This window comes from Cucumis melo, chromosome 5 (assembly GCF_025177605.1).
Source record: "Cucumis melo cultivar AY chromosome 5, USDA_Cmelo_AY_1.0, whole genome shotgun sequence".
In the NCBI taxonomy this organism is placed as follows: Eukaryota; Viridiplantae; Streptophyta; class Magnoliopsida; order Cucurbitales; family Cucurbitaceae; genus Cucumis; species Cucumis melo.
In genome coordinates this window covers 5,832,212-5,849,379 of record NC_066861.1, presented here as the reverse complement: position 1 = coordinate 5,849,379, position 17,168 = coordinate 5,832,212, and the positions used below count along the sequence as shown (strand labels likewise).

Here is a 17,168-nt window from a genome sequence, read left to right as displayed (position 1 = left end):
TAAGGTCTTTGTTAAATATTTTGTTGTCTTATCCCTTCAAGGGTCTTGCACAATCGAAATTTTACTCGTCTGCTCCAGAAGAAACCCTAATTTGTTCACAATCAAACTCAAGATATTTATTTTATTCGATTTCAATCTCATAACATTATAATATGTTCAATCTACTAAATATACACAATCACATTTCGTATACAAACATAAATCCTCACTTACTGGAAATATTTGCCGAAATAGTTTCCAAAGTTCTCTGCTTCAGTCGACCGTCAGAAAGCGTCTTCTTCACTGCATATATTTTCACACAAATTCTATCCTCTGCTTTTTTCGTGAAGAAATGGAAATGAAGAATGAAAGTTTTCTATGAAGGAATTTTTGCCCAAAGTCTGAAAATACCAAAACGGTTCCCACGACTTACTGTTTTTTGCTTAGATGGTCCACTTTCCTTATTTATTTTATTTTTTTAATATATTATAACTAATAAAGATGTGTAAATTTGTCATTTGGGCTCTATATTTGTGTAAAATACAAGTCTATTAGGATATTTTTGAAAAATTGGATTAGTATGGGCCCATCTTGTAATATAGTAGTCCTATTTAGGCCTTTGTAGTTAAAACCCCAAATATTAAACACCACTAACAAACATTAAATTCATACACTCATAAATATCTTCAATATATCGATTAAATTTTTGATATCCTTCAAATTTATAATTATATGCATAACTTTTCATTTACTCTAAACTTTTGATCTTCTTCATTTTTATAACATTTATCATTTTTTCTTTTCATTTTTTAATCAAACTACAAATTTCTTCTCTCTTGCTATCTTAGCATGGGTTATTTTCATGAAGAAGATTTTCTTCTCAAGGTTCAATTACTCAAACATAAATGTTCCAGTACATGGGTCGATATAGATGTTCTAGTACGAAACAAAGTTGGTGGTTTATTTCTTATATGTTCATTAACACAATGGACATAATTATAATTGTTATGTATATTTTGTGAACATAATTATGATTTTTGTTGATTTTTTTCTCTCCACACCTATTCGTAGATGACTTCTAAATCTCTTATTAAAATTTATTATTTTCAATTATTTAAAAGTGAAAATGTTGGAAAAACACATATTTAAAAATATGTATGTGTTCCTTCATTATATGTTTTTCTATTTTTCTATCGATCCCAAGTTTCTTCCCTTTCTAATCTCGTCCATAAATTCATCTATCTCATATATTAACATTGTTATCTCTCAATCTAACAAAATATAATTATAAATAGTTAATATTCATTAAGATGACATAAAAGATTGCTTATTTTTTATTTGAAGAACTATTACAACTTTACATTTTGTTAACATTAATTCCCCCATAGATTATAAATTGAAACAAAAATTAACTGATTATTTGTTTAAATAGTACTACATTCTTACATAAATTTTGTAAATAGAATCTTTAAATAAAAACTCTCCACTTCACACTTGCACATAAATAATGTCATAAATGTAAGTCAAAAATTTTGATTTTTATTAGTTAAATAAATTTTACAAACAAATAAATGAAAATAAATTAATGATCATTTAATTATATTAAATTATTGAAATAACAAAACTTTTGAGAAGGGGAGACCAAGACTGAAATCTGCTCCAATATTTTACAGTCATCGTTGTCTGGAGCAACCCAAATCTCAACAAATTATACGTACCCATTGAACAAAATCATCAGCTTTTCGCATTCAATTTCTCCAGGAGGATCTTGTTTAGAAGCCCTGGATTTGCTTTACCTTTGGATGCTTTCATTACCTGCAAAAATAGATTATTGTTTCGATAAGTGACAGGAAAAACGAAAATCAGTCAGGGCCAATTTGCGATGGTGATAAATCAAGTTTTGACTAGACTTAGACTTTCACCTGGCCAGCAAAAAAGCCTTGCAACTTGGTTTTGCCCCCACGATATTGCTCAAGCTGCTTCGGATTCTCTACCAATACTTTTTCCACCATTTTTTCTATCTCAGCAGGATCTGCAATCTGGGATTATAAAACAGCCAGAATCAATGATCTTTGCGGTTAGTTATTCATATCTTATTGTCATTATTAAGTAAAATATAAAACAGCTATCCATTGGCTTCATTCCTTTTAACAATTAGTCTAAGCTACTCTAGCTTCCCCCAACGCCACTACAATATCTAGAATTAATAGATCTGCAATAAAAAGGCTCCAACTTGCATCAAAGTAAAATTCTTTGGGGCTCTTGTTCATTGAACTATATATATAATCCTTGCTGAAGAACTACGGCAGTATATTTTTTGAGGTAAACTGAGCTCAAATAGTACGTTAAGCAATACTACACAATACAAATTATTCTCGAGGGGAAGTGTTTAAACTATTTCTCTAGCCAGACACAGTTAAGTCCAGAAAGCAATCAATTTAGCCACTCAATAAGCAATCAATTTAGCCACTCAATAAGCAATCAATTCTGCCACTCAACATTTAACATGAAAGATAATTTGAGTCGAGGGAAAACAATTGACAATCAACTTTTGATAATAAACAACTTGCCTGAACCAAATCCTTTTCTTTAATCAACCCCTTCACAGTTCCACCTTTAGCTAGCAACTCAAAAAGAATCTATACAGCATATGAAAAGAAAATGCATCAACAAGACGGCGGATGAAAATCTGTCATCTTATTAGAAGGAAAAGATGTTAACATTTAGATTAGAATCAATCATCAAATTTAGAATGCCAGTAACACTATGAAAAACATTTTGAATCCCGTATGCAAGAAGAAAAACTTGCCTCTTTCCCAATCTTTCCACTAATAGTACCGCCTTTTATTGAAGCGATCAATTCAGCAAGCTCTTGAGGAGTGAGCTTTATGTCGTTTATTGTCAACTTCTCATTTTTCATGTACGCAGCAATATCACCCATTATCCAATTAGCAGCCAGCTTCACTTCGGCCCCTCTTGCAATAGTTGCATCAAAAAACTCAGCCACCTACAATGTCAAACAGCTTAGAAAAATTGTTCTTTGAACTTTAGCTTGTTTTCTTCATGATTTTTTGGAACTCAAGAACACAAAAGTACCACGAATAGAAAAGATAAATTGTAGAGGCAATCCTTCTGATTAAACTAAAAAGTTTTTCTTTGCCTCTATTTGCTGCGGAAGTTTGCTCCTTTTTCAAGAGATTTCTTTTGAAGACAGAAATCTTTACTTATATTAGGTATTGTTCTGCTCCTGCCTTATTTCTACAAGATGTAACAAGACTTAATAAAATGGTTGGTGTTGTAAAAACTTTATATTTATCCTTACCTTCAATTCCCTTTTACAACATAGTTACATTGCAATACCCAAAACCAACTTATTGAGTGTGTAGTAGAAATTCTCTAGTAACTCACACTAATGTCATTTGCCAGGAAAAGTACATCCTGCATGCTCAGGCCCATGCTCTCATATCTTCTACGCTTCATTTCTGGAAGTTCAGGCAAAGAATCATGAATATTATCAACATATTCTTTTGTGAGGATGACTTCTGGGAGATCAGGCTCTGGAAAATATCGATAATCAGAAAGTCCTTCCTTTTTCCTCATTGTAATTGTTTTCTAAGCAATAATACACACGTGAGCACATGAGTGGATAGGAATAGAAAGAACCATCCTAAGTTATGCCTGATTATAAAAGGATAGGATACATAAACCTAAGAAAAACCTGGGCGCCTTCTTCCCAGAGTCTGGTTTCCTGTACAATTTGATCACTTTGGCCTTGACTGTGGAGAAGCACTTGTCTTGAAATTTCAAAATCAATTGCTCTGCTCACTGATGAAAATGAGTTCAAGTTTTTTATCTCCACCTGAAAATCAACGAGTGTGACTAAATATTTAATGAGACCACACAATACCAAAACTGGTTCTTAGTCAAAAGAAAGAACATAGACTCGATAGAAAATACAAAGATCCTGCATTTATATTTCTACTACTCTCCAGTAAATTCTTCTTACTCTCACATTTTGTCTACCTCTTTACAAACAGACCCTCCTTCCCTACAACTGCTCACCTCCTAGCGAACTTAAACAAACTACTATAAATTTAAGACTTTTTGATCAATAGATCAATGAAAATAATCATACATAATTTCACAAACATAAGTTCAGCCAGTAGGTGCTATAATAATTGAATCAAAGTAGCTAATCATTAGTTGCTGATAATGGTATTTATAAAGAAGCTAAGAACAATTTATCATCAACCACCCATTCATCTAAAACTTATGAAAGGAAAAGGATGTTGATCGAGTCCCTTCAAGGACATCCAACAAACATGCTTCTACAATTTGTAAGGATTCAACTACATTCTTGCAAATTTATGGTAATGGGGACTACATACCAAATCATAAAACACTCGAGGGGCCGTTTGACCAACTTCTTAAGTTGATGTTAATCAACTCAACTTCAATGTTTACTATTAAAGTTCGCACATTTAGAGTAACTTCATCTTCCCACCTTTGTCTACTTCTAACATTTAACAAGAAAATCTATCTTACAACTTCACACCACAACCACATACTTCCTAACGAACATATTAAATCCACTGTGGACCAAACAGTCCCGACGTGTTTTCCAATTACCAATTACTGCAGAGAAACAATACTTGTAAGAAAATTAAGCTACCTTTGTTCCAAATTGTGACTGCCCAATAGGACGGACTGAGACATTCACATCACACCGTAGAGAACCTTCTTGCATGTTTCCATTACTTACACCCAAATATCTAACCAACCTCTGTAATTCTGCAGCATACTCCGCAGCCTCAATCCCAGTTCTCATGTCAGGTTCAGAAACAATCTCAAGCAATGGCACTCCTGCTCTGTTCAAGTCAACCTGAGAAAAATAACTTAAAACAATCAAACTTCCAGCCAAGGACAAAAAGTTTCAACATTAATAAAATTCATATATTGAAACTGGTCATAAACTTGATCCAAGTGCAGGTGTGCTAAGACCATACGCTAAAATATTTGTTTGGAATTAAGATCATATAACTATGAGATCAGGGATACAAAGTCATTTCCTGAGAGTAGCTTCCACTTTCAGAGTGAAGCAGCTTCCCTGCATCCTCTTCCATGTGAACCCTGGTGATACCGAATCGCCTATGCCCCCCACCATACTCAATAGGAAGATCGAGATCAATGTAACCACCACTTGCAATTGGGACATCAAACTGAGATATTTGATATCCCTTAGGAAGGTCTGGGTAAAAGTATTGTTTCCTATCAAATTTTGAGTTGAAAGATAAACTGCAGTTTAGTGCAAGACCCAATTTCACTGCAGACTCGATCACTTTTGAGTTCAAAACAGGCAAGGCACCAGGAAGCCCCATGCAAATAGGGCAGATATTAGTGTTTGGTGAAGAACCATAATTGTAAGGACAGCTACAGAAGGCTTTGGTGAGAGTGGAGAGCTGGACATGGGTTTCGATGCCAATAATTGCTTCATAATCCTTAGATATTTTATCAATAATCTGTTTATCAAAATGTGGTGAAATGGCTATAGGTCTTTGCTTTTCTTGAGTAGCTGTTTGGGATTGTGAGGCTTTCACAGAGAAATACATAATTTTCTTCCTTCTTGAAAACAAAACAGCAGGGTGAAACAACAGTGGTAGAGTTTGAATGCTTCTCATTCCTATAAATGCCATTCTTGTAGTCCCTAATAATCCTCCAGCATCAACAGTTTAAAGAAACGCACCTGCAAAACATTGAAAGAAAGGATTGGATATGAAGAAAAGAAAAACATTGAGAACTGAAAACAACTTAATAAAAGAGGTAAGACTTGTTACACCTCATTCTAGGTTTTCCCTCCTAACCTAGATCATGGCATGAAAACGCTTTTTGAAACCAACATTATTCAACTTAAACTTCTATAGAACAATCTAAAATTCTACAAAATTTTGGTAGCATCTCCCCTAAAATATGGGTTGGCCAAACCTGAAAGGGGAAGAAATTTTCACTTTTATATATAAGCAATCTTTAAACTCAAAATCACATCCAGTATGTCTCACCACAAACTAATCCAGACTATTCCGTTCTAGAGAGTCTCAAGCAGAGTTTATAGCCAAACTAGATATTTAGTTACAAAAGAATTACGGTCCATTAATAAATCTCTAAAACACATATCCATAGCATGACCCTCGCTACTTCTAACTACTTCGCGAAGTAATATAAAACATTAGTGCATACATAGAAAAATGATAATCTACAAATGGTGATGGGAAGCTCAACAGAAAGATTGGACCTTGACTGCTACCTTGGGAGGCATTGAAAAACGTGAGCTAAAACTCACTAAGTGAAGTTTTTAAAAGTAAAAGCTCGTAAAACATGCTTTTGAGAATGTGTAAATATGCATCGATAATGAAATAATAATTAAAATGTCATCATCACATAATACTATAAATCACAAGTCAAGCCAACAACTTGTACCCAATCCAACCATGGCAAGGCACCTAAATATACGGCCAAGAATAGCTCGCACATGATCAAGGAATCATGCAGCCAAACCTAGCTCACATATTTAGTATCCGCCACGATAGCAACCTCTATCCAATCCGACCATGGTATAATACTAAATACACGGTCGAGAAAAGCTCACAAGTGATCCATATCCACAAGGAAACACGCAACCAAACTAAGCTCACGCATATTTAGCACCTACCATAGTAACAACCTCCATCCAATCCCACCATTATAGCATACTAAATACACGGCCGAGAATAGCTCACATGTGATCCATATCCATAAGGAAACACACAGCCAAACTGAGCTCACGCATACTTAGCGCCTACCACAGTAACAATCTCCATACCTACTCTTATGTGTACATTGAGCCACCCACCATGGGTTAAACTAGACCCAAAACCAAAATCACATCCTCCATCCATGTCCTCACCTAGGCTCAGGTTCCAAAATCTCCGATCATGGCCTCTTTTAACCTTGGAATCCCCTAACAACCGTAGATGCGCTTACGGAAACACATTCAATAGCCTTTAGAGTAATCACCAACATTCATAAAAATCACATATTTCATGTTTAAAAGCCAAACATGGTCAGAAATATATTTTCATAAAGTCATTTTCAATCCTTAACGATCAACACATATTTTATGAAATCCAAGCAATATACATTATTGAAATCATGATGAGTAAACACATCGTTTAAACAAAAATGAAAATGTAGTCATAAAAAGTTCAAGTCATGGTAGTTTCCAAGCGATATCATAAAATAACATGTATAAATACAAAGAAAGCTTGAAAATGAGCCACTCACTATCAATGACTCGATCCCCCAAGATTATACGCTTTCCCTACTTCAATTTGGCCTGAAACAAAGATTAAGATCTATCAGTTAGCTTCACAAAGCAAGACGACAAAACAATCTTCAAATCACTTCATAAGACCAACTCAAACTATTTTATATTTCTAAAGTCCCTAAATTCTTAATTCGCATTAGATTAGACTAGACTTTTCACTTATGAACCCCTAGACTTGAAATCTAAATACTTAACCCAATGAGCATCCAACTTAGTTCAAGCTCAATTGGTCTATTATGTGGATACACTTTTTTCTCCACTATCGATGATGTTTTAGGATTTATATCCGTTATATCAACACGAAACCAACAATCTTGAGCACTTCCTAAGATTTAGATTGAACTATTCCCCAAATTCTTTAGTTTAGGCTAAAATTTCACTTTTGGACCCTTAAACTTCGATTTAAACTCCTAACACTACAAGCACTTAAACTTAATTCGTTTCTTAAATCCATATGCTCTTATATCCAATATCCATACCTTAAAGGCTTAGATCCATTAACAATCTTAATACCAATGTAACAAGTCAAATACAAAGAAAACTTACCCAAACTTGTCTACAACGACCTTAAACGGTTGATCAATGCTTCCAAGTTCTCCACAAAACAATATGGTAAAATCAAGTTCATGCTAAAACTAAATGGGTATTCCAGAACTATGAGAGAAGTCACTAGATTTACTTTAAACCTTATCGAAAGCTTGTCGAAATCACCTTGACAACACATTAACGGCTTTCTAAATTCGAATCTAGTACCTAAAACCATTTTATGTTTCGAGCTTATAGAGATAACACCCGAGCAAACTCCAAAGTTAATGAAAAGTCCATTTTGACCTTTCAACTATTATGAGTAATTTTATTTTAATGCTTAAACTTAATGGGTATTCAAGAAAGCTCTAAGAAAGTTTAATAAAACTATTCCAAACCTTATTAATAAAGTACCCTTAACTTCAAAGGACAGCACCCTAGCTACCTTCTAAATTTGAAATTAAGCATCCAACAGCAAGGATTACTCCATATTATCATTAAAGTTAAATGTGTACTCAGCTCCCGCTCCAAAAAAGCTTAGAAACTTACACAAATTGTGCCAAGAAACCCAATTCCGAGCTCCCTAATGGTTGGACAGGCGCCAAATTGTCCAAGAATCCAAATCTGATATCGAAACATGATGGGTATTGTGAAAATCTAAGTCAAATCAAATGGATAGTCGAAATCTTCAGGAAATCCAACTAAAACAAAGAAAATTATCCCAACAAGAGGGAGTTGGAAAGGAGTTGAAAAAGAACGAAGTTAGCGGTGATTCTACTTGTGAAACGACGGCGAAAGATGGTTAGCTGCTGGACAACTCAACTGTCAACTAGTCCTTGGAGGAACTCGGACAGAACAACGTCGATAGAGCCCAACAACTTCAAATTTGCGTGACCTGCGAAGGGTTCGACGTGGGGGTGGTCGTCGTTCGGCGAGTTGAGCGGCGCAACGGCGGCTGGGTTGGCATCCGCGAGTCACACCGTGACTGGAGTGCGTCGTGGCTGACGCACGAAAGAGAGACGTAAGAGTGTCGGCTGGGTTACGTCTGCGTGCAGTCGTCGTCCGATGAGTCGAGCGACGCACGTGGTCGATTGGGTGATGGCGTCGGCTGTAGGAGAGAAAGAGACGGGTGAAGCAGCGCAAGATACTTCGTGAAGGGCGGTCTATGTGCTCTACAAGTATGAGGAAGGATAAGAGAAAGGGAAAGGAAACGACTATTATGCCCCTCACTCGTAATTAAACTTACTTTCTGCCTCTATTTTCATTCTTTTCGAATATTTATATTATATATAAAAGTCTATATTGAGAAACTTTTCTTCATTTTGCCCCTTTAAAAAGTTGAATTTATTTAGTTACCCTTTGTTTTATTGTAATTGATATTTTCAATTCATTTAATTGTATTTATAATTAGTTAGTATTATTTCTCTTCTATTATTTAAGAAAATTAAATATTAATTATTTAATAAAAAATAAGTAAAAAAGTTAGAAGATAAAATATTATAATGCATAAAGTTTTTTATTTGAATTTTTAAATATTAATTAAATAATTAATTATTGGGAATGTGTCATAGTTTAATATATATATATATATATATATATATATATATATATATATATATATATATATATATATATATATATATATCTGTTTATTGTACTCATATATTCTTCTCTGGTTAAAATTCTAACTTTGTTTATCCTACTGGAGTTTTAATCCAAGTGGGAGTTTATTGGAATTTATGTCATAAAACTCGTACTTTGTTATTTGATTCGATAAGTTTGTTATTGAATGCTATAATCTTAAAACCAATAAATTAAGGTCCTGAGGCTGTTTTACTAAGTTTGTAAATATACTTGAACTTTATATAGAAACATAAGCATAGATTAAGTTCGAGTAAATAGCCCAAATGGTCTATAGTGTATGAATAAGGTTGGGCGCCTTATTCTGGAAAAACACTATGGATGCGACCCGCTCCATAGTTAGTATAAACGGTGTAATCCTAAATCGTTCATGTGAAGACATGGGAGTGGGGGCATCCTATGTAAATGGTTTGCATAAGACTGGAACCACGAAATAGTCACTTTTAATTATAACGTCGTTAATTAATTATATAAATTGACTATTTCAATTATAATGACCTAGGTAACTTGATCTTAATCCTGAGCTAACTATGGACTTCTGTTCATTCGGTAGTATCCTTAAATCTGCATAGGTGAGGGCAGCTCATCCTCGTTGGCCTAATAAGCCTCTCATTTCAGGGATAAGATCGAGTGAATAGCTAGGGACATAGAGTGCAACACGTAATTCACTCCTACCCACTTCTGGGATAGTAGGGTAGGTTGTTCCCTTAAAAGAACTGAATGGCCCACCTTCTAATTGGCCCGAGAAGGATTCAGGTTTATAGATTGGACATTATTTATGCAAACCATTTACATTTATATTATACTATTTAAGGATTCGATAGTATACTTAATAACGGAATTTTAAGAGTTATGCACATTTAAATTAATAAAAACGATATTTTAAATAAGTGGTATAAGATTACTGAACAATAAAAAAAATAGAAAGGTTAGAAGATCAAATACTATAATGCAAAAAGTTTTTTTATTTTATTTAATTAAATAATTAATGATTTTACATTTAATTATATTTAATAACGAAATTTCAAAAGTTATGCAATCCCTTCAACTTCTAACTAAAGGGTTATCCTATACTAATTTTTTTCCAAAATCTTAATTCATTTTTCTTAATTTGTTTATTGTTTATGTTAATTTGTTTGTTGTGTATTTGGTTTTTTTTTCCTCAATTCATTTTCTCAATTTTTTTTCAAGAATATATAGCAATATTTTTGCATTAATAAGAGATGTATATATGCTTTGTTGTCAAACTTAAGGTATCAATCATTTTGGCTTCCATACATATTTTAAAATTATTTTATATAATGGTCTTACACCAATAATATAATGTTTTATAATCTTTTAAATCTCTCATTACGTAAAGTCAACGTTTCTTTTTATATAAAAACATTTTTTTCTTTCATAATTTGTTTCTTTTTCTTTTTCAACTCATCCTCTAAAAATTTCTTTGTTTTTATGTAGAATAATGAAGAAAGGTTTAAGATCAAAGAGTGATCGATTATGACAAATTACTAACAGTTTAGTAGTGTCAAATTTGAAGAAAGGTATCTTATGAGGTTGTCAAAAATGGTGAGCCTCGAAGAGTTATGAAAATGTCGAAAATGAAAATTTAACGTTAATTAAGCTCTGAAATGAGTTTTGATTTTCACATTAAAGTTTTAATTTGGTTGTTGTTGAAAGTTTGTTACGATGAAATTATTCCTCATTGAGATGCGAAATATAATGCATGATTTTAATTTACACCTTTACAAATTAACCACATTAGATTAGTTTATTTTTTATATATGTTTTTAATTATTTAAATAATTGTGTGTGTTTACTTTCATGTTCATAAAAGTTATATATGTTCAAATAATATGAGACCACACAACTATCTTAATTATACAATATGAGAATCTACTATATTTGAATACAAATTCATATTATACTATTTATATAAATCTCACTATTTTTATATACTAAAATAAAATGACAAATTTTACGTGTAATGCACGTGTTCTGAATTAGTTTAATAAAATTTCCACTTATTTCAAAGTGAATTTATTCCAATTTTCTTATCACAATGACTTAACCTTCGTAGAACTTAAAAAATTTGGATTCAAACTTGTTTTTTCACAACTTATAAAATAATAAAATAAATAAAAGGAAAACGAAATGTGGACTTACAAAAATGAAGAAACCGAATGAAAAATTTCAAAGTTTTAAGGCAATTGAAACCAAATTAAGAAGCACTCATCGAATAAAAGACATGATTAAAGAAATCAAGACGATTAACCAAAATAAAAACCTACCGCCGGCGTGACCTGTTCAAAGTTTCGACGAGGTGGTTCGCTTAAAGAAACATCGGTTACTCTATTATCTTGCGGCTTACTAAAATTTCAAAGGGAGCTGCCCAGTTATCAGTTCAATTGTTTGCGTTCCAAATAAAAGGGAAATAAACACTGCATGCGTTTGAAGAAAATATTTTCATTCACATTTTACCTAAAGCTAATCCATGGGCTTTCTTTCTGTCCGGATGCCTTATTTTGAGGGGTGCAAATGATATTAGGCCTAAATTTTGAAGACATACGATCTTTGGCCTGCCGGGTAAAATTACTTAGTTGACTCCAGTAGTCTTTTTCGTTCTCTCCTCCCTTTATTGTTATTAGCTTCTTCTTCTCCTTTTTTTTTTCTCTTCTATCAAACTATCTTTTTCTCTCACTTCTTATTTCCTTCAACATACACCATTTTCATCAATTTAATGCTTTTGTTCTTACTTAGGAGGACCATTTCCATCATTTTGATACTTTTGTTCTTACTTAGGAGGACTATCAGTGACCATACTCTTTGCTTTCTAAGACACCCATCAATCTTAAAAAAACAAAAGAAAACCAATTGCAATCTGATTAAGGAAGAACGCTTAATGTATAAATTTTTCAAACTTAGATTTTTTTGTCAAGAAACCCATTAGTGTTAAAAAAAATCCATTTGCAATTCGGTTAAGAAATGTATTTGCAACATTGTTTGATGTATAAATTTTCCTTTTTTTCAATAAACCCATGGGTCCTGAAAATAAAAGTAAGAAGAAAATTTGTTCATCTACAAATCAAATCAAGAAACTCATCTATAATCAAAGAACGAGGAACGATGATTGAGAATTGAGGATGAGGAATGAGGAAGGAGGAAGGAGGATACGAGTTGAAATGTAAAATTTGAAAGATAGGATGAATGGCAAGGGGTGAGCACCGAAGATCGTCGGTTGAGAAGGGTCGAAAATCTTAGCAATATCGAAGCCCCTTTAAATATTCACACCTTCAATTATGAGTTTAGGCTCCAAGGGGCACCCAAGTTTTGGGAGGGGAAAGAAGATAGGTAAAAGTGGGTTTGCCGACATCTCCACATGCGCCGCAGTCTGTAACTCTTGGACTGTTTTCTTTGACCGTCATAATATCGAACAATTACTGTCATTATTACCCGATTGTTGGTAGTCTCCCCCTACCATTACATACATACCCACCTCTCTTCACATTTTAGACACGACAAATATTTCAAGCTTACTCATCTCTCTCAACTTCTCCTTTTTTGTTTACTTTACCAAATTTTGTTTTCCTTTAGTTTTTTGAGCAAACAAGTATCTATAGAGTGTTGGTATACCGGTTGGTTCTAGTGCATTTCCTTCTAATGATTTAAAGGTTGTTTTATCTAGGGATGATGGTACACTTGATATCTATTTGCACATTCGAACAGAGCAGCAAAATGTCTTGAAGAGAGTGAGATCCATGACTTAGCCAGTTTATTAACGTGCTTTTGTTTTGTAGGTTTCTTACTACTACGATTAGCTCCACCGAAGTGCAACAACAGAAGAGCGGGGAGAACAAGTTTTGAGCAGTGAGAAGACCCTTACTGTTTGTCAATTGATGGTGAAAAGAATATTTGGGTCAGTATTCCATCATGGTGAAGATGAGAAGATTGCAAAAAATGATTGAATAAAGAAAATCCAAGAAGATCAATGAGGAGAGAGCTGAGAGACGAGGGTTTAGGGTTTTCAAATTAGGCAAATACTTTTTAAACTTTCAAAGTGTAAAAAATATCTTAAAACTTAACAAAAATGGTTAAAAAATACAGTTAAAGTTTTCTTTAAAAAATATTCTTAAAGTTATTAAAAATTGCACAAATACCCTTAAACTTAAAATAAGTTCAAAATAATTCAATTAATCCATTTTTCACCAAATATCTGAGCATAATAACCAAAATTTTAAGTTAAAAATATTGTTTTAAATTTCCATCAATATTTTCACATTTTCATGGGTTTGATATCGATAGAAAGGGTAAATTTATATTTTCATTACATTGTAGAAAAATTCACAAATCACAAAAAATAAATGTAACGACCCAACTTTTCAAACTAAGCTGAGGTCGATCATTACTTTACAACTAGGACAGTCCATTCAAACATAAAACTTATAAAACCTATTTAAAAATCATTAATCATCCAAAAACAAAACAAAATTGTCTTCGGGTCCTATTTCAAAACAAATTCAGACATTTATATCGTTGTCTAGGAAATTATCAAAAAAAACAAAACAAACGAATAAATATCCTAAACATGACTCATTTTCAATCCTTAAAAAAAATAAATTTAAAGACGTTTAGCGGAAGCATGAAAAAAAAGGCGTCCCCATATGACATTCACGAATCCTTCTTGCCCCTCGTCGGTCTACCTTGCACGCTACCTTTACCTGAAAAAGTTAAACATAAAAGGGTGAGTATAAGATATACCCACTAAGAGACCTACTACTCGCCTCGTTATGGGTAATAACAGTTACCTTCCTATTAAGAGATACTCAGCAACAAAACAATCTAGTGATCTCGCAGGATGCATACATCAATTAGTCTAGTGGTCCCGTCGGATACAAATATCAGTCTAATGATCCCAAAGGATACACATATCAGTCTAGTGATCCTGAGAGATACACATCTCAGTCTAGTGATCCCGAAGGATACACAACATGTGATGATTCCGTAGGACACCGTGCCTGCAAGGTACGCTACCCCATGGATAAAATTAATAGTTACCCCTCGGTCCAGTCTAAATAGTCCATGATAGTCATATACAAAACACCTAACTATTAGTTCAGTCTCTATGCATAATCAGTCGAGCAATCTAAGTTAGTCACAGTACCCTTAGTCAGTATATGCAACTAAACTATACATTACAGTTACACCATCTAATTCTATTCCATGGTATAAACCATCAATACGTAAGTACAATTGACAGCCAGATCATCTATATTCGATCGACAACACAATCCAGCAATACCCAAACTATACAAGACAATCAGATCTCATCGGCTATATTCAGCTAACAGTACAACCCATCAATCAAAACAAACTACACGTAACAACCTAAACATCCATACATCAATAGTACAACCCATCAATATGCATAGACTACACATAACAGCTCAAACACAAAATATGAACTATACATAACAGTCAGATCGTCTGTAATCAGTCAAAGTGTATACTAGTAATGCTTTCAACATAAACACACAACATTCAGTCTAGTACAGTTAATATAATGTAACATTCCTATTAGTCACTGCGTTCTACATCTCAAATAGAGTCCAGTAGTAAGAATTCCCTTACCTGAAGTTTGGCTATGTTCCTTAGTCAAACTAAAGTCCAGCGAATCAACCTAGACATAAACATAAAGATTTCAAACACTAAAGCAAGCAAAACTACTAAACCAAAATGGAAATTTCAAAATTCTATCACATACCCAAGTAAGAGGAGAATAAACTCCAAACAACCTGTTATGTAATCCAAGAATTCAAGCGTCACCTCTCTAAAGCACCTTCAAGAATCAACAATTAGACCAACTAATTTATCCAACAATTGCAACTCAAAATAGCTACGAAGCATAACCACCACATAACCCACAATTCTCACCACACAACTTACAATGAGGTAAAAGCGGCGTGCAAACGCAAGGAAACTCGAAACAGTTCAAATCTAAATGAGATGCTTAGACAGATGGATGAGGAAGGTGGAGAAGTCTGTCGGAGAACCCACGTGCGGCTCAACGGAGGCGAGTTGAATGTGGATGGAGGAGAGACCGGTTCGAATGTTTGGCTTGGGTTGACGGAGGGCGGCTCGACGACGATGAACAGAGAAGGACAGAGATGGTCGGTGGTCGACAGAACAACAAGAAGAAGAAAGAGGGTCGGGTGGCTGTTGTGAATGGGTGCTCGTTGGAGTTGTGAGGCTAACGGCGACAACTTGGGGAGAGATGCGGTAGCGAGTGGCGTTATACGGAGACGACAGAGACTGTCGACGGTGAGGGAGGTCAGTGGCGACTGGGTACACACGATGAAGAAGAAGAAGATTGCGATGGGGAGCTGCATGCAAGGGTTTAAAAAAGTATAATAATAATAATAATATATAATTGATATTATATTATATTATATTATTATAAAACTTGTATTCTCCTTTTTCTTTTCTTTTCCTCTTCAAACATAGATAACTTAGCACCCAACAAATTAAATTCTCAATAACATAAAGTAACTATGTTGAGAACGTACCTCGAAACTTTGGGGCATTACAATAAACATCAATTATATAAATATAATAGAAATATAGTGAAATCACCTTTCCTATTCTTTCCCTGGACCTTGTGACTAAGAAAGATGTTCACTTATTTTGGGAATAGGGGAAGGGGTCAAATTTATCCCGACGGGAGTAAGAGTAATAATAATGTTTATAATACTACAGCAGCAGGGATAGTAAGCAAAATAATACGAAAAGAAAAAAAAGAATATGAAATAACCATAGTGGATGCAGCGAATGGGCGTCAAGTGATTGATATTATCCCTGCAGGACCAGAACTTATTGTTTCAAAGGGCGAATCCATCAAACTTGATCAACCATTAACGAGTAATCCTAATGTGGGAGGATTTGGTCAGGGAGATGTGGAAATCGTCCTTCAAGATCCATTACGTGTCCAAGGCCTTTTGTTCTTTTTTGCATCTGTTATTTTGGCACAAATCTTTTTAGTTCTTAAAAAGAAACAGTTTGAGAAGGTTCAATTGTTCAAAATGAATTTCTAAATCTGGGGATTTATCAAATAAAGTTCGTAAAAAAAACCAAATTCTTGTTGACAATTCTATAATTTAATTATGTATGATCAAAAAATTATGAAAAACTTTTTTCCTTGTTTTTTTTTATATTCTTTTTCGACCCTATTTCGGTAATTACTTGTATGCATTACTAGTCATAGTATGGATATTATATTGTCAGAAAGACTATTTTACCTCTTCTTTATTTCTTTGTTTTTTACAATACAAATAGGAGCGGTATTATTATGATTATTATGTCACTGGTGCCAGATTGAAATGTTATAGAATAAAAATAGAGTAGATATTAAAAATAAGATAAGTAAATGGAGAATAGAAAAAAATGAAGGGAAGAAAGGATTCTAGAAGGAATTATGCATCTTTCTAGTATTCGATACCAGAAAAATTCCTTTTCTTGTTCTGGTGTCGAAATAATAAACTAATGAATTATTCTTGATCCTGTTCGTCAAAAAACTCTATTCTTAGTTTCAATTTTTCCCGGTTTATTAGAACCTTTTTTTCGATTTATTACATAAGTAGTAAACAAATTCAATGAATTTTTCAATTCTATT

General features: G+C 33.6%; 1 protein-coding gene across 2 annotated transcripts; it reads right to left on the bottom strand.

Moving 5' to 3' along the window:
- Nucleotides 1-1,498: 1,498 nt before the first annotated feature.
- On the bottom strand, nt 1,499-9,110 carry LOC103499436 (glutamyl-tRNA(Gln) amidotransferase subunit B, chloroplastic/mitochondrial). Of its 2 annotated transcripts, none has more exons than XM_051085427.1 (11): nt 8,643-9,110; nt 8,414-8,488; nt 7,297-7,348; nt 5,055-5,722; nt 4,652-4,867; nt 3,698-3,838; nt 3,388-3,591; nt 2,789-2,986; nt 2,550-2,618; nt 1,902-2,018; nt 1,499-1,794 (listed from the first exon to the last, which is right to left on the bottom strand). In XM_051085427.1, the coding sequence occupies exons 4-11, from the start codon at nt 5,670-5,672 to the stop codon at nt 1,714-1,716; spliced, it is 1,644 nt and encodes a 547-aa protein (XP_050941384.1). In that variant the 5' UTR covers nt 5,673-5,722; nt 7,297-7,348; nt 8,414-8,488; nt 8,643-9,110; the 3' UTR covers nt 1,499-1,713. The 2 variants fall into 2 exon arrangements, with proteins under 2 accessions (XP_050941384.1, XP_050941385.1); XM_051085428.1 differs by having other exon boundaries at nt 8,688-9,110.
- Nucleotides 9,111-17,168: the final 8,058 nt, after the last annotated feature.